General features: G+C 32.1%; 1 protein-coding gene across 1 annotated transcript in view; it reads right to left on the reverse strand.

The window, feature by feature from the left end:
* Window positions 1-18965, reverse strand: part of hay (ATP-dependent DNA helicase hay) — a 49104-nt gene that overhangs the window by 23447 nt on the left and 6692 nt on the right. The window contains exons 3-4 of the mRNA XM_067286129.1: window positions 4745-4872; window positions 751-831 (exon numbers count right to left, since the gene is read on the reverse strand). Of these exons, the coding sequence (XP_067142230.1) occupies window positions 751-831; window positions 4745-4872 (209 nt within the window). The remainder of the gene's footprint in view (window positions 1-750; window positions 832-4744; window positions 4873-18965) is intronic.

Consider the following 18965-nt stretch of genomic DNA (forward strand, 5'->3'; position numbering starts at 1 on the left):
CTGGTTGCAAGCTCTTAGAATAGACTATTTACATAGGCATAATCAAGAAGCAAACATAATACAGCAAAAGCTTGCGCACACAGATTATTAAACATCCAGGTACCATACTACAAATATATCACAGGCAGTATTAGAAAATGACACACAAAATGTACTACAACAGAGCCATAATCACATAAAACAATTCATCACACTAGACCTGACATCACTCTCATTGACAAATACAGTATGATCGCCTATATGATATCTCCATTCTAAACACAAAAAATGCTCACACTGAAAAAAATCAACAAGTACACTCCACTTACTCAAGAAATAAGACAGATGTAGAGGATGGATAAGGTATTTGTTGTATCTGTTATCCTCTCATCTATTGGTGTTATACCACATACATTACACAGAATTCTAGAAATGTTAACCTTAATATAACATCTACATGGCACTATAGAAAGCTGCAATATTGAGCACATGTCACATTGTTAGGAAGTTTCTAGATGTTGACACACATACCAACAACACAGCTTAATGTTACACTTGTTTGGGTAGCTACTCTGACTTTAGTCTGGCATAGCACTTGGCACCAGCTGAGCATGACATTCCCAACAAACTATAATATTGTGATCAGCTCTAGTATAAACTACAATGTATAATTTAATTCTCAATATAATTTCAATAAAAATATAAATATTTTCATTTTACAACTATTTGAATTTTTTAGACTAGTAAATATTAACATAAAACAAAACTTACCTCAGAAATAGCAATAAGAAAATCATGTGCATGCTTATAAACAGGGGAAAATGATTCTAAGAAAATATGACCATCAGGTGCCTAGTAAATATATAAACAAATATTTTTTTGAAACTGTTTGAGTATTACTTTTCAAATTGTTATAATTATTACACATAAATATACACAAATATACAGAATGTTCCACTTGAAAGTACCCAATCTGCCATAAAAAATGAATGGTTTAAGATATATAAAAACAAGTGGCATCAGGTGGAAGAACTCTGTAAATATAAGTCTTCTGAAACTTACTGGGGTGAGTAAATAAACAATCACAAACAAAACCTTTTTTAACCAATAATTGAACTTTAACATAGTTTCTGAACGTTTTTGGTCTTCACCAAGGCCTGCCTCAGGTATTTAACTAAACTGACTTCCAAAAATTGGAACGTTAAAACGATGATGCTCAACTTTAAACTTTGAATATATCAAATTTGTGTAGTTGATTGACTTCATTCGAATTTCTCGTACAGGTACTTCCACGCATGCGCCACCATCTCACAGTCTTTAAAGTTAATACAGTTTCCTTTCAAGTTGACTTTATAAATTTCCCAAGACTCCAGGCTATGAATGTGATCTGTTTGAAAGGCTTGTTTAATTAGTCTGGTCAGCATGTACAGTACTTCCAGGTCAGAGGTGTATGTGAACAGGGTGGTGGTAAGTATGCTGTTCACAAGGTCGTATTGATGTTCGCATATCCTTTTACATGTTGAATGAATGGTTGAGCCAATATATACTAAGTCCCTTTAAAATTTATCATCCCTAAGAGGAATAGAGTACACTCCTGGTGCTCTGCTTTGATCTATTTTATCTTTTGCATTGCATAGCAGCTTGTAAATTGTACTGGATCTCTGGTCTGCAATATCTTTGTATATGGAGTTCAAATGATGATTGAACTGTGCAATGGTGCACCTTGAGCCTGTGATGCATTGTTGGCCTCTATTAGAAGTAGACTGGGTGTTGGTTATGTGTGGTGAATTGGTTGACTTAGGCATGGGCTAAACTACATACCATGCTTCTTCCGTAGTCGTGTTCAACTGCTACTTCCTCTATATGCTATAGCTCCAGTAGAGTGTCATGCCTATTGATGTGATGTGTGAAGGCCCAAAATATTTCTTTCATACTGCAATATGGTGCAGAAGTCAATCTTGAGTATTATTGTCCAGTCATGGCTTTATCACAGAATAAAACATACGTCATGGTTTGGTATGACCAATAGTGTAGCCTCCAAGATCTCACAATCTGACACTCTTAGATTTTTTTTCTGTGGAGTTATGTGAAAGATATGGTGTATGCAACTTCAGCCAGAGACCTTCAGGATCTGTGGGAGAGCATCACTGCAGCCATTGCCACAGTGAGACAGGACATGATGCAGTGTACTGTACATAGCAGGAAATTGCCTACTGTCTTGTCATCCTCACTGACTGCTGGAGTACACAGAGATGAGGTGTTTTCTTCAATAAAATTTGGTGAGTTTTTCTCTTATATAAAATCTTTGTGAACTTATATCTTTAACAATTAACTTCTTTTTAGCCAAATCAAATTGGGTACTTTCAAGTGGTACACCCTGTCAAAACATATATTTGTGTGTATGTAATATTTCTTATATTATATATAAAAAGTATATTTGCTATATTTATATGTAATTCATTCTTATATTTGTATCTGTTTAAATTTTATAGATCTTAATAGGCAACTGAATCTTTATTCAATTTTATCTTTTATATCTTTATATTTTATTCCAATATTTTAAAAAAATCTTGAAATTAGTTCTGTGCATTCCAATTTAGAATGTTGTTGATCTGTCAGCATGTGATCTGCTTTAGAGCAGATCTTGTGTAAGATTGAAAATGTTTGTCAAATTTACATTAAATAATTTACTGGATTGTCAAGGTTTTGATTGGTGTACTTAATTATATATAAACAATGATTTTAACAATAATATAATAATTTCAATTAGTAAAATAATCTAACAAATTAAAATTTTACTACATACAGTAGATTCTGCTTATTGTAATAATAGATGTTGTGTAAGTTATTTACTATTATCAAAATTATAAATTTCAAGTGGTACAGGGTGTACCATTTGAAAGTACCCAATTTGATTTGGCTAAAAAGAAGTTAATGGTTAAAGATATAAGTTCACAAAGATTTTATACAAGAGAAAAACTCACCAAATTTTATTGAAGAAAATACCTCATCTCTGTGTACTACAGCAGTCAGCAAGGATGACAAGACAGTAGGAAAATAAGACAGTTCCAAAAATATGACTTAAAATTCACTTCAAACACATTACTTATTGTAATCACAATTCAGTTATCATCACTATCCTTAGGTAAATGGGCATTTTTAAGCTGTCTTTTCTTGCTATCAGGCTCATTATATAGTTGGTAACTTGCAATCATGCATTGAGACTGACAGCATAATCCTATATAATGAGTTTTAATCAGCAATTAAGATGTTGTTTTAATAGTTATTTGCTCATAGTACAGTAGTTTAAGTTGCAGAAAATTCTAACTGTAATTGTATCCTAGCTAATATTAGACTACAGCAGGCAAACAATACTGGATGCATTACATATTGATAACTCATCAAGTTATACATTTTTTAAATTTCTTTAACTTGTTTCTTAATGTCAGAGTCAATAAAATCAAAATTTCCATTACCCATAGTCTTATTTATCTACCCTGTATACTGTTATCAGTTGGTTAAAGCTATCAGTTTAAGCAAATATCAAAGTAGATATCCTTCATACAATACAGTTTCACTCTAACACAGTTCAAAAACTGGAAAAATCCCACGAACCACAACCTTTTGCAGTTTTAAATCTGGTCTAGACCCAAATCATGTAAAAGAGCTCTTCAAGATAATTTTAATAGTAGAAGAATTTTTTCAGGATAGACATACAGTAGAGAGTTAGAGATCTATAAAGTTTTTTTTCCAAATTTTTATTAATTTACTAAATGCTGCTATTTAAATAATTATGAAAAGTAATAGTGTAAAATCTATTTAATATAATTACAGGTATTCCTCGTATATGGTAGTTACATTCCAAAAAATGTCATGATATGAAAATCTATGCTATTCAAAACAGAGGACTAATGCAAAACATAGGATTAGGTTCCAAAAGTTAAGAAAAGTAGACTATTCTTTTTCATTACTAAGAGAAATATGTTTATTAAAGCAATCAATAATTAACTTAAAGTCACAAAAGTACTGATGCATTAATATTAATTTTAGTTAAACAAGGGCATTTTCTTTTTAGAAAGTATTATCATCTGAGCTTTTTTGTTGATCTTGATCAGAAATATCAGCAACATCTTCATTTTTTTAATTTCTATTATAATTTTTTATGGCTGACAAAATAAAAATGTTATTAATTGAAAATTTGTTCTAGTGGTTTGCATTTGTTCAATTGAGGACAAAACAATTTTTTTTCCAGAATTTGTGTTTGAATACCAAATTTTTTAAGTTGGGAACTGTTTGAATACTGAGATAATGCTGTATTTCATTCATCCTTTTTACGAATGATTACTTATCTACGGTTAAAAAAAGGTTAATAACACTTACCTAAAAATGTTTAAACAAACTTTAATCTTTGTATTTAGTAATCTATAAAAACAAAACACAGTGACAGTCTTAAAAGCTAGTCTGAAAGCAATGACACCTGGTTGATAGGAAAGCTAGGACAAGGAAGAAAAAATTGCACTATCACTTTTTATTAAAGCAAACCTGATTAAAGGCACAAAACAAATTGAAAATTTCAATATTCTTCATTTGTATTTAAAAAAATGTCAAATAATGAAGTTTACACTTAAAAATTGTGAAATTTTGTATGGAGGATTTCCCAAACCATGTTAGTGAAACCGAAAACTGTATTTACTTTAGCTATTTAATTCATAATTTCATTCTTTGTTCTATATTTGTCAATCTTTGTTGATCATTTTACACTTACCACCCACAAAGGTCTAGAATTATGATCAACCCGTAATTGCATGACAGAACGATAATCTTTGGCACCAAACTCATCTTCTTTTGTAGTATCTTCTGAAAGATGTTGGCTAGCTGCAGCTGGTACTCCATCTACAAAAATATTTAAATATAAATAAATAACTTCCTTTCAGAATAAAAAAATTTATCAGGTTAGAAACAGTGATAAATGTTAAGTTATTCCTTATTACATGGATATATTTGACAATGCTATATGGCAATCGTATTCTCCCCAAGATATCAATAAACAACAAAAGAAAATTAAGAATTACAATCAGAAACTCCAGTATATGAAGAGGAAGACAATGCAAAAACAAAAAATCATTTATTAATTATAGAGTATTCTCTTGCTTTAGATTTATTTATACCTAAATACAGATATTCAATAAAAGTCAGCAGTCCTATAGAAGAATGTTGAGAAAGACTCAATGTAAATGATGGATATATAATCTCTTTCAGGTATGCAGAATTTTATTCTCTCTTATATTTAGCATTTAAATATTTGTTCTATTTCCATTGTAAATATTTGATTTTTCAATCATCAAATTTGATGAAAGTCATTAAATATGACTAAAAATGCTAATTTTTCCAGTTTAATAAACTGTTTTGTTACTGTATAAAGTTGTATGTAGTTGACTGCATGAGCATCTAAATTAAAGTCCTTGTCAATTTTATGAAACTGAAAGGACCTCAATTTAGATGCTCATGCAGTCAAATGGCAATTTCATTTTTGAATAATGTAAAAGCAAGGTCTGAGAAGAAATCATCATTGATCAGAGAGGCTTTTCTATTAGAGTCTCGAAGACTACATAATTTATTTTCTGAGGGTCTACATGATTCTTCAATTTCCCTGTTGACAGCATCACCACCATCATCCTCAATTTTTCTGGCTTCGTTCCTCTGCCATTAAAAGTTTTATCATCACCTTTAACTTTTTAATCTTTTCATTATTCATTAATTCATATTCCTTCTTTTTTAAACTCATTACACACCATCAAAAAATAGTCTTCTAAATTATTTGTGAATTGACTTTAGTCTCTCCTTAATTAAAAAAATTCAAACTCATTTTACAGTCAACCCTATCACAGATGCCAGGTGTCTCATTCTGACATCAAAAATAAACACTTTCTTGTTTTTTTTTTCTTAACAATATTTGATACTGCAACATATTTAATTTAATATTTAAACTCAGCAATAATTAATATTTTAACAAAGATATAGATAAACAAGAAAAAAAAATCTTGAATCAAATGCATTCTTACTCAATTTTTGTTGTTTTTTGTTATGTTGCCAGATCTCAATATACAGTAGTCACCATTGAACTTAGACCAGGCCGCAGTTAACATGTCATCCAATAAATAGGTTTTAAAAAAAGGAGCTTTAATTCATTGCATGAATGTTTTACATAATTTAAAACAAATGTACAGTAATTAATCTTTATTTTTGCTAAATATGAATTTGATATCTTGCAAATTTAACAAAATTGAGCCAGTCAAACTTGAGTCACAGGCATCAAAAAACAGACCACTGTGTCAGACCAGTTGATAATTTGCATTTAAATAATGTTACAATTGCAGTATTTCTGAAACAACTGAAACAATTATTTTAGCCTCATTTTAGCCTGTAGTGATCCTCTGAATGATATAAGTGTGAGGTTGCCGAATTCGAGATTTCCAAATGTCAGGACTTATCGTATGTGGGGTGAAGGAAAGTGAGGCAAATAGCTGCAGTGACAAACAAACCCGTTTATTTACACTAAGTCTTACAATCTAGTGTGTCTTGCGTGTCTTGTCTTCTGGTGGCTCTTGATGGTTCGGTTGTTGGCCCTGGGGCAGACAGTTGATGCTCGACCGTGGGAGGTTGTGACGAATGGTGAAAGCCCGAAGTTCAATCGGATGGTGTCCACTTGTAGAGACAGGGAAAAGTCTGGACAGTTGATTATAGTTGTTAGCTGGGGAAAGTCTGAACAGTGGTTGACACGGACAGAAGCTGGGAGAAGTCTTCACAAGGGAAGGCAGAGAAAAGTCTGCTTTGCCCTTGAGATCCAGGTTTTTATAAGATCTTTCTCCCCTGGATCTCCAGCTCCTGATTGGTCGGTTTCCTGTCTCTAGGCAGACAACCGACCGTTTCGAGCTATGAAAGGTTTAAATTCGACACTGTGTTTTATTCCGATCAAGGGAATTTAATCGCAACTTGAAACCTCTGCTCATATTCAATTGTTTCGAATTCTTATAAGTCTGATACATAATATCAGCGCTGCATCTCCTTTTAAGGTTAAAAAAAGAACATTTTTCTCTCGATTAATAGCTTTAATATTTCCCGATTTAAAGTATCCTTCCAATTTCTACGAGCTTCAGAATCAAAAGCTTGTTCCCTTGATTTGACATTTTTATGATATCAAAAACACTTGAGCTCGAGTATCGCTCGGGCTTCACATAAGGTGCTTTTTTAGTTTTATTTACGAACCTTTGCATTTTGTCTACATTGACCAGCAGAAACGCTGTTTCAGAAGATTTATGGAATGCTATCATTGCTAAACACAGTCGTGACATGTCTGAGAGAGCTATTAGTAATGAGCTAATGCTAAGCAAGACAACAGTGCACCAGATTATTGTTCATTACACTAACCACAGCCATGTTATACCTAACAAAGCTGCTGGACATCAACAAAAAATTTCAAAAGTTGATAGGAGTTTGAAAAGAATCGTAAAAAAACAACCACGGTATCACAGCATTGGATGTAATTACAATATGAAATAATGCAACTGGAAAGAATGTATCTGTTTTGACAACACACAGGAGACTGCAAGAAATGCATTTCTAGTTCTATGCAGCATGTGAAAAACATTTGCTAACAGCACATCAAAAGAGGAAATAGGGGGTACATTGAGCCAAAGAACATCTTTCCTGGTCTCAACAAAAATAGCATGTAATTCTGTGGTCTGATAAATCAAATTTTGAATTATCAGCAACAGAGAAAAGCAAACGTGTCATCCAATCTGCCAGTCAAGCTAGTGATCCATCGTTGTTAAACCACTCAGTGAAGTTTCCTGCCAGTGTCATGGTTTGGGAGTGTATGAATGCCAGTGGTATGGGTCAGTTGACATTTGTTGATGGAACACTTGCTTCAGAGCAATACATTAACATTCTACAACAGTATTTACTTCTGTCCATAACAAAGCTACAGTAGAGTGTCGTTAATCGGAATCAATTGGGAACTGGGGTTGTTCAGATTAGTGATTTGTTCAGATTACTGATTATGTACGAAAAAATATATTAACCTGTCCGATGTTCAAATTTTTCTCTGTTGCATGTCACTTCGTGTTGAATTTTCATCGATTTTAAGCCTAACGAAAATTTTTATAATAATAATCGAGGCTATCATATCGTTAAAAATTATTTCTTCATTTTGTACAAACAAAATAAATATATTGAAGAATATAAAAACATGAAAATTATACTTTAGAAGTAAATCTAGTATCAAAAACGTTCGATTCAGCACAACACAGTCCGACTGAAAATCATTCCGATTACCGGGGTTCAGATTAACGACTCTCTACTGTATATCCAAATAGAACCTGCATTTTCCAGCAGGATGGGGCCACATGTCATACAAGTAGAAAAACAAAACAGTGGCTTGCAGAAAAGAACATAGAAGTTCTTCCTTGGCCTTCCAACAGCCCAGATCTTTCACCATTTTATAATAAATAATAATATAGAAAGTTTTTTAAATAAAATTGCATAACAGATTGCACCACACACAATTTTAATTTTTGCTAATGCATCTTAATGTTTTTTAACTAGAAAGTTATGCAACTTGCTGGATTTTTTAGTAGAATAATAGTGTTCTATTCCACTTTTATAAGTTTGAAAATTCAAATAAAATTACCTCAATTTTAAAATTAGTTGTTCACAATAGTGCCTCATACTTCGAATTAATTCATTCCCAGACGTCATTTCAACTCTGAATCATTGAAAGTCTGAATCAATTTTTCCACATTAGAAATAATGGAAAGTGAATTAATCCATTCACCCATCCCTAAACAATATCCATTTCAATAAACTTAAAACAGAAAATATACATAATTAAGGTAAAAATAACACAATTAAATGCCCTAGTAATAAATTAAAACTTTTAAACAATAAATAAAATATGTAAATACTGTATAATAAAATGAAGATTGCATTTACTGATTGTACATCATGAACTTTGGAATCTTAAACATGGCTGCCAGATTGGTGATTGAGGTAAAAAAGGAACAAGAATGATGCACATAGCCACCATGTCTATCATTCTTGTTCCCTTTTTACCTCAATCACCAATACAACAACCTTCCTTTTAGATTTTGCTGTTTCCACACTCTTCTTGGATGCCATGATTAAATAAGTAAAGGTTATATTGGGTTGAACAAAATTTTTGTGTATTTTCAATAGCTGTTATTACTTAACATAAGCTGTCAACAAAACTTGCAGGAAGAAATTGTTAAAAACTAGCAAATAACACAATATATGTAACCAAACACCAAAAATAAAGCAAAAATAAGCACTGAAAACATATGAATGTAATGCAAGAGATGATTTGGGTGCAAACAGATGGTGTTTATGCAGCAAGCACATTTTTTTCACAATGCACACAGTTTGAACTTTAAAGCAAATTTTTGTGAAATTTAGAATTCTAAATATGAGATACCACTACAATATATAATATATGACTGTTTATAAATTAAATCATTTTCCAAATATTAATTTTAACTGTTTTATTTATTTTCAAATAGAATCAGTAAAGTCCTTGGGGACTAGAGATTACTACCTCCAAAATAATAAGATCCCACTTATATACTGAAGTATTTACCACACATGAATTTTTTGTTGCACACATTTTCAATATTGCAGTATGGAGTTCAGAAACATGTTTTCTTTCCAAATAAAATGTTGTTTTAGTTTCTTTTCTTGGCTTAAGACAATTTTGCACTTTTGATTCATTCTTATTTTTTTCATTTAACATATAGCTAAGTACAAATACATACAACTTCTTACTCACAAATTTCATTTCAATAAGTAACAAACATTTAGTGCTTCTACATAGTTTTAAATTAGAATATTTAAAAATATTTGATGCATCAGATAGTTAAACTGAAGTTTTCTCTCTTGATATGATTGTTGTTCTCTCATCTCCAGTGAATATCAGAATACTAGATGCAGTTCTCAGCTAGTGTTTTAACAGGACTTTTCATCTTGACTACTGAAATCTAATTTCTTCATTCTCTTTCTCAAAAAAATGTCATGAAATATCAAAGATTTATTTACATACTAATAATTATAATTCAATATACTCTGAACTATCTCAGTATCCTATTTCAAAAATCCTATAATACTGTAAATGCAGATGACCTCTAGATTTTGTACCATTTTCATACCTCTGCAACTAAAACCTTATTTCATACTTTGACCTACATGCTTTTTGTATTATCTAAGCAGATAAATCATATAAATATGATCTTTAGAATTTATGTATTACTGTCTTTTACTGATACCTGATGTGTTGCTTTCACAGATGTTTAATAGTTAAGAGTTTAATGGCCAAAACTAACATGTTAGCATTATTTGAGTTTGCTTGCTGAAAATGATGAGAAAGCCTGTTCAAATTAGAGTAAAAAGTGTTTTATTATAGTTATCTTCAAGATTAGATCAGGTGCACACTTGACTATATACAAACTAAACTGCCTAAATTTTTAGGCTGATACATCTGCCATGTTTAATTCAAAATCTTTAGATTGTTATTTAATTGATGTTTACATTCAATTTTTTGGAGAAAAGTTTTATGATAATGAATGAGTCTCCACTCAGAATAACAAGAGTCTTCAAGAATTAACAAGTTTTACTTTTGAAAGATAAGATGATTTTTGATTTAAAAAAATAATGAGCATGTAGCATCCAGGAGTATTTAGTAGCTTAGTAGTCTAGTATTTTAATACTGTCAATCCCAATAGCAATGTTAAAACAAACTTGGATAGGTTAGGTTTGGTTCTAAAAATAGTTGACTTATAACAATTTGACATTTCTTTACTTTTTGATCAGACATGCAGAGTTCTACTTTCAAAGCTATGAATGAATGCACGGGATGTGTGGTGTTTCCTTTGATGACCTGTTTTAAGTTGTATTGTATTTATTTAACTTGTTTTTTAAAACATAATTTAAACTTATTCTTATTTTTTAACATTACTATTGATATGCTACCTTGAAACCAGTTGTTAAACAAAACTGTCCTTTTCAATCTGTTGTATCTGATCGCAAAGTAAACAAAATTAACACCTAAATTTAATTTAGAAATGTTAATTCTGTTTTATTAGCCTTTTCATTGAATTCTCATCTTTAAGTTATATTTAATTTTTAATATTTTGTTTTATATACTTTTGGAAAATGATTCAAATAATTTAAAATCTAGCAAAAGGCAGTGGAGATCAATTCACTCAATGACAATTTATTTTTCAACTTCTTTCATTCATAATCTCTTGGAAATAGAAAATGCTTAACTTTGTTAAGTCCCCACAACCTACTTTTGCAATTAATTGCCAAATAGCCATCCATACAATGGTGCTAGATGCAAGCAACATACTAAAAAAACTGTGCTTAACACAACAAATTTATGGTAAATATAAAGCAAGTTGAGGATAACTTGTCTACTTAAACTTTCTTTTTAACTAGCACTTATCTTAATATAATGCAAGTAAGTTATTCTAGATCAATCATGGCAAATGTGTCAACTCCTATTTAGGGATCTTAATAGCAACTCTAAAGAAAACTTCTCATTTAGTTGGGAGACTTCTCAATAATCCCAAAGTAAGTGAGGAATAAACTTATCCTAATTATTGGCTGGATGGCTAAGATGGTTAAGGCATCAACCTAGCACTCTGGAGGACATGAGATCAAATCCATCATGCTGGAATCAGATCCTTGAAAAACACCAGGAATTTTGAAACAGTCTGTCCTGCATATGTTGGGCACTGTCCCTCACCACCCAGTCACCCCATTGTGGACCTGGCCAACCCATGATAAGCTTGAAAAAGTCCTTTTAGGCACCAGAGAAGAGAGTAAAAAAACTTATCCTAATCTCATACTCCATGAAAATTTTACATGTATTGTTTAAATGTTCCATTATCTTGTAATGATGCTTACTCTGAAATTATATGATATTATATTGCATTTGATCTGTTGCAACATTCAATTCTCTGACAAACTATTCGTCTAGAAATACCAGCTTGTAGATTTGCATCAATGCATCAGTAATGATGATGAGGTAATATCTCAAATTGTAAGGAACCGAGTCCGAGCGTTATTTTTATTTTATTATTATTTTTCCATTTTATTATATTTTGTTTGGGGCTTATGTTTATTTAGGACGAAGGTTCCCCACCACTCTCTTGTTAGTAACAAAAAAAAAAGAAGATAAAACAACTCACGGCGAAATAAGCACCGTAGGAAAAATCTTGCGCACTTGCGCTGCCCAGCAAAAGTAAACGGTTCGCAGAAAAAAAATGGAGGAGGGAGTCCCCACACTCACTAGTAAAGAAATACTTGATAAACCGTCTTAACATCCCAGAAAATTATGATAAATACTTTGTAAACGGTTTATAAGCTTTGTCGGAAACTTAAAGCTGCCAGAAAAGAAAATTAATGTTAGCAACTAAGTATGTAAATAAGGGGAGTAACTCAGCTGAAGTGTGACGTCACCTCACAGTATAAAACCCGTACGTTAACCAAAGAAGAGGGAGGTGATTTCCAAATCGAGGCGACTTTGAGAGCGAGGTGAATTCGAAAGCGAAGTATTTTCTGATAGAAGTCCAGATTGATAATTGAACAATCCAAGGTGTTAAAGAGGAATTCGATTGACGATATCGAAAGGATTGAGGAAATAGGTTCTTCGTATAGTGAGGTGACGGATAGATGTTTAATTAGTAAGAGATTTTGTTCATAGTTTCTAAGTATTTGATTTGTCGAATTTTCAAAGGGGAATTAATATTAAGTTAAGCTAAGTAGCTGAGTTTATTGTCGGGTTGACTTGTTGAATTTCGTTAATAAATTTTGTTTGGATTATAGACATTTGTACGTAGTAAATTCTAGTTACTGATTAAATATATTTGAACTTTTTGCTTTGACTTGATATTTATCGTTATTATTACTAAATTTTTCAGTGCACGCTTAAAAGCCCAGGCCTGGCAAACTACAGTCAAACCTGTTTTTATGCGGGGGATAGGGACCGCATTAAAAAAAACGCATAAAAAAAAATCTCACGAAACTTCACGAATGGCTGTAAATAATAGTTTTCGCAACACAATTAAAAAATATTTTTTTCATGCGGTCAACAGGGACCGCATAAAAGAAGTCTCACATAGAAAATAACTCAAAACCGTACGAAATAGAATTTATTGACAACAGATGTCAGCACTTGACTGCATCGTCTGGTCTATCGTCTGTTTTACATATTTTTGTCCAGTTGGTGTTTTGTTGACTTAAAAAGTAAATTATTTCATTTTTCGCATATTCATGCAATAATATTACTATAATAAGTGCATTTATGCTATAATAAGTTTATTTAGCTATAATAAGTCAACGTAAGACATGACGAATCGCACGAGACTAGTCGCCAACTGTACCGCACAAATTAAAAATTCGCATTAAAAAAATCGCACAAAAACAGGTTTGACTGTAATCTCGAATCCTCGTAAAGTACCCGTTAGGTTAACGGAAGTTTTACCGACCGCAGTTAGTGTCGGTTTCCTAAGATACTAAAAATAGTACTTTACAAAGTAACAATGTTAAGCTGTCTAGAAGAAACATCAAATAGACAACACATGTAACTTCTCAAAAGAAGATATACCAATCCTTTAGTATCCACAGAAATAGTAACCAAAGGAACATTTCAGGAAAATACTACACTAATTGGAAAAATATATTTAAAACTAAAAAATTTTAAAAAGAATTTTTCACTTAAAATTAATTAGGAATGACTGAATAAGGGGTCACAGAATTCATAAAAATCTACAACAGATGAAAAGAAAAGATGTTATAAAACACAAATATTTATTACTTTACTTGCAATTAAATTTTCAAATCTTTTTATTATAATAAAAAATCATGCATTATTATTTGGACTTGTCTCCCCTTCTTTTCTCTATGAAATTCTTGGATGAATGATGTCAATGCCAGAATTTATCAATGCAGGAAGTAATTTTTTAGCACTTCTTATAATGATATCAATCTTTCTTATTCTCTCTTCCACTCTTATCACAAGATATTTTGAAACAAATAGCCTCAAATTCACTTTTACTGACAGTAAAAGTGAATTTGTCTTAGTCTTAGTCTGTTCATTTCTCTATTTTCATCACTATATCACACATCATTCTCATCTGCTTCCCTGAGTAACATACTATATGAAATTCTAGAATGTTTTTTTTAAAAAAAAATTTTATTTTAAGTTTTTTAAAACATTCTAGAATAGGTTTCATTCATTATAAATCGTAATATTCAATTTTTCCTGAGGAAGGTCAATAAAGTAAACTAAAAACATTAGAAGTTTAAATAAAAAGACTGCATTGTAAAGGGTGTTTGTTGTTTTATGTCAAACATTATCTTTTTCACTCTTTCTTACACCCTTAAATTGTGGTTCTAGAAACAGCAGCATTACTCTTCCTAGTTTTCTCTTATCTAGAAAAGATAATTTACACCAACTATGCTCAAACATAATTTGAAACCTCAAACTATTACAGTTTGAGGTTTAGAACAGTTTAGAGATGCTGTTTGTAATGAACAGCATCTCTAAACTGTTGAACCATAAAGAAGCTTCTTCAAGATTATTTGAATCTTGATGAGCCATTATGCTCATCTAATTTAGAAACTTGTTTATTTTGGTTCCATTAACAGAGCTGGTTAGTTTTTGCACCTGCTTCTGACCTCTCAGTGTACCAAGATGCAAAATATTAGTACTGAATCTCAATTAGATGTACTGTACTGTACCTCCTGTTATCTGACTGAAGTATTAATTCTGAATTTCAAAGGTTACATTCCTACTAATATTACTGCTACCAAATGCTAGTGTTTTAATTATAGCTTTTCCTGTGGGTTTTCTGAAAATCTTTCATGTCATAATTTTCTTGTTTGAATTCCTATTACATTTAGCACTAAGTTAGATCCTATCTATATGTTCCTTCCTTATTATTCCTGCTACATATTACTATTTAGAGACTCATCAGAGTCCTTATTTTTGCTGTTTATAAGCAAAAAATTTATTTTTTACCATGTTTAATCATGACAAATCTCTTAAACTGAGATTGACTATGTTGTTCTAGAGTGCACTGTAGCATGTCAATACATGTCATGCTATAACCCTCTTGACATGAAAATGTTTCCAATACTGTTGGCTGCAATAAAAGTTCTTTATCACTATCTTTTAGACATGAAATTCCATATGAATAAGTGGCTTCAGACTTTATTAGAAATTCTATTTTAATTATTCAAATCCAAATCTCTCCATTTCTCTTTTTACTTTTCCAGCTGTTATACATAACAGAAAGAAAGTAATAAACCAACCAAAGCCAAATTTTCGGGCTGGAATCAGCTATATTAATAATAAATTATGAGAGAATTTGGCATTAGAGGTAGGAGTTAGGTGCCATCTCTTGCTAAATTTAATAATTGCTCACCGTGCAGATGCGTTGCCAATTACGTTACCCAAACCTCCAGTCCAATCTCCTCCTCCAGTAAATAAAATAGATGGTCGTAACATAAGCTTATATTTACTGGAATAGGAGATCGGACCGTTGGTCTGGGTAGCATAATTGGCAACGCATCTGCACGGTGAGCAGAAGTTGCGGGTTCGAGTCCCGCTTCAGGCTGATTCTTTTCTCCCAGTTTGTTCTAAATTATTTAAATTATAATTATTAAATTTAGCAAGAGATGGCACCTAATGCCTACCTCTAATGCCAAATTATCTAATAATTTATTAATAATATAGCTGATTCCAGCCCGAAAATTTGGCTTTGGTTGGTTTATTGCTTTAATATATCGGGTTGGCTGTTGATGTTTGTTTATGTTTATAGAAAGAAAGTATGGCAATCTTCAAAAAAATGACTCCCTCAAGATTTTTACATTTTTGAACTTGGGATCTTAAAATGTTGAGAAATGCAGAAAAAATTTGGGTTTTTTCCCTGTATGTATGGATGTTAGTGGGTGTGGGAGACAATTTATTCACCCCCTTTGAAGCTTAACTTCTGTGCCTTTTGTTGAAATTTTCTGAAGTTTTGCAGGAAAGTTTGTGCATTAGGGAAATTAATGATAATAAATTTTAGTGGTTAAAGGTTGAGGGGGTGAGAAGATAAAGGGGTCATGTCATATCTCAAGTAGGGTCTGACTTAAATGATGATTTTACTTATCATCAGGATTTACAAGTTTTTATAAAACCCATCCTACCCTCAAAATTAAGTTTTGTGCCATTTTATAATAATTAAAAATATAAAAAGTTTTTAAATAAAATATTGTAACAGATGACACCAGCAAAAGTTGTTAAAGGTTTGAGTCTTTCAACCAGAGGGAGACCCTCATATTCCCTAGACAGTCGGACACTTGAGGAACTAACTGGGGACTCAATCTAATGTCCATTCCTCACCCCATGCAACAACGTGGCAGTAGATAGCCAATTAACTGGGCTATTGAAGCAAACGAGGATGGGCTGCCATTTTAGGATTAACCAACCATAATAGATCTCTTTATAAGAGAAAACTTTTAAGCATGGTAAATCAAATCAACAAAGTCATACTGGCTGGGACAAGGTCCAGGTCAAGAAGGTTGGTCAGAGAACCAAGACACACAGCACTAAATATGCTACTAGAATACAAATCAAGGTTAGTACCATCAATGTTAGAAGTCTGAATGGGAAGGAAGTAGAGCTAGCTGAAGAGCTAGAAAAGTATAATATACAAATGGCAGGTATCACTGAAACTAAGAAAATTAAAGATGGAGAGACAAGCCTAAACAATAAATGTAAGTTGATCTACTCAGAGAATGATGCTCAATGCAAAAAGGATGTAGACATATCATTTACATCTGTTATGGACAATAATCATATAGAATGGGAAGAACTCTAGCAGTCATCCAGGCAAAATTTAACATAGGAAACTGGATAATGAGATTCATCTGTGCCTATGGATCTACTGAAGGCTCAAAGAAGGAAGAGGTAAAAGAATTTTATGACCTTCTGTGATCAGCAGTAGAGACAAATACTAATGAAAAAATAGTTCTAGCTGGAGATCTTAACAGTACAGTGGGAAATGACAACTACATCTATGGCAGCATTTTTAGGTAAGTTTGGTAAGAAAGAAAATCCTAACAACAATGGCAAAATACTGCTTGAATTTTGTGCTTGTCACTCACTAGTGCTTACTAATACAATATTCCAACACAAAGGGAGTCATAAATTCACAAGGAGAAAACATACTAGAAATCTGAAAAGCCTAATTGACTATATTATTGTAGACAAGGACATTATCCATTTAGTTGAAGACACAAGTGTCTTTAGAGGTTTCGAAGTTGATAGTGATCATCATCTGGTACTGGGCAAATTAAAAACAGTTATCAATATTAGGGAGAGATGTAAAAAGGTGCTTCAACAAATAAAAATAGTAAAATTATTATATCTTCCAAATGCCATTAAATACAGAAATATGGTTAATACTGCAGCTAATAACATTATTACCAAAATGGATTTAGAGGAGGAATGGCAAAAATTCAAATTGGTAAATTGACAAAAATAGTATGTGGGGAAGTCGTCTGCAAAGATAGAAAGGTTAGAACTCCATGGTGGACAAACAGTACAAAGGATGAAGGCAGCTTATAAAAGCTATCTGGCAAATAAGACCACAAGCAACCTATTAGATTATAAAGCTAAATGTAAGACTGCTAAACTGTGTGTAAAGACAACTAAACAAAAATGCTGGGAAAATTTTGGAACAGAAATAGAAAGCAAGTATAAAGAGGGGGGACAAAATGTTCTGGCAATTAGTAAAGAATCTCAGAACCAGTGGGAAAACTAGCTAGAGGAATAAAGAATGATAAAGGTGAAATTATAACAGAATAAAAAGATATGGATTCTAAAAATATGGAGCAAATACTTTGAACAGCTGCTGAATGAGGGAGTGGCAAATTTAATCAAACAAAAGAAATGTACTGAAATTTTGGAATTATTGGATCCTATGTCAATTATAAAAGTGGATAAGACCATCAAAAACATCACACATGGAAAGGCCACTGGTGTAAATGATATCAGACCAGAGATGCTAAAGTATGGGGGAATAACAGTGGTTACATCACATTATTCAAAGATCTTGGTCTGAAGGGAAGGTTCCCAGAGAATTGGGGAAAAGCTTTAATTGCACCAATTCATAAAAAAGGAAGTAAAATAGAATGTAATAATTAAAGATAAATCTCACTCCTCAGTATACCAGCTAAAATTTATGCCAGCATTTTAGAAAAAAGGGTCAGATGAATAGTTGAAAGTGACCTAGGAGAAGAATAGACAGGCTTTAGACCAAATACAGGATGTCAAGATCAAATATTGACTAAGGCAATTGACAGAAAAAGCAAGGAATTTGTTGACCTGGAGAAGGCATTTGATAGTGCGCCTAGAGAATCACTTTTTGAAGTTCTTAAGAAATATGGCTTCAAGGATACTTTACTCAGGGGAATCCAAAGCTTGTATAGGAACTGCAAATCAACTGTAAGGATAAAAGGTCAAATAGGTGACTGGTTCCAAATAAAACTAGAGGTGAGGCAAGGATGTACATTGTACCCTTTATTATTCATAGTTTTCATGGATGATTTAATAAAAGAATCAAAACTATTGACAAACTTTAGTTTGGGAAATATAAAAATTGGTTCTTTACTCTATATGGATGACATTGTTCTACTAAGAAATAAACTCAAGGACCTCCAGCAATCTTTAAATAATTCAAAGGAAAGTTGCAGGAATATCAGTGTGTCAATCATCTATGAGGATCATTCAAAAAGAAACAAGCCAGAGGCTGGAATGTGAAAATCGATGACGGAATTGTAATATCGTTGCGTGTGTAAGAATGTGTGGTTCTGACAACAGCACGGAAGATTACAGCCCGCCATTAGAAGGCACGGGTGCATAC

This window comes from Centruroides vittatus, unplaced genomic scaffold (assembly GCF_030686945.1).
Source record: "Centruroides vittatus isolate TY-2023 unplaced genomic scaffold, ASM3068694v2 scaffold_324, whole genome shotgun sequence".
NCBI classification, from domain to species: Eukaryota; Metazoa; Arthropoda; class Arachnida; order Scorpiones; family Buthidae; genus Centruroides; species Centruroides vittatus.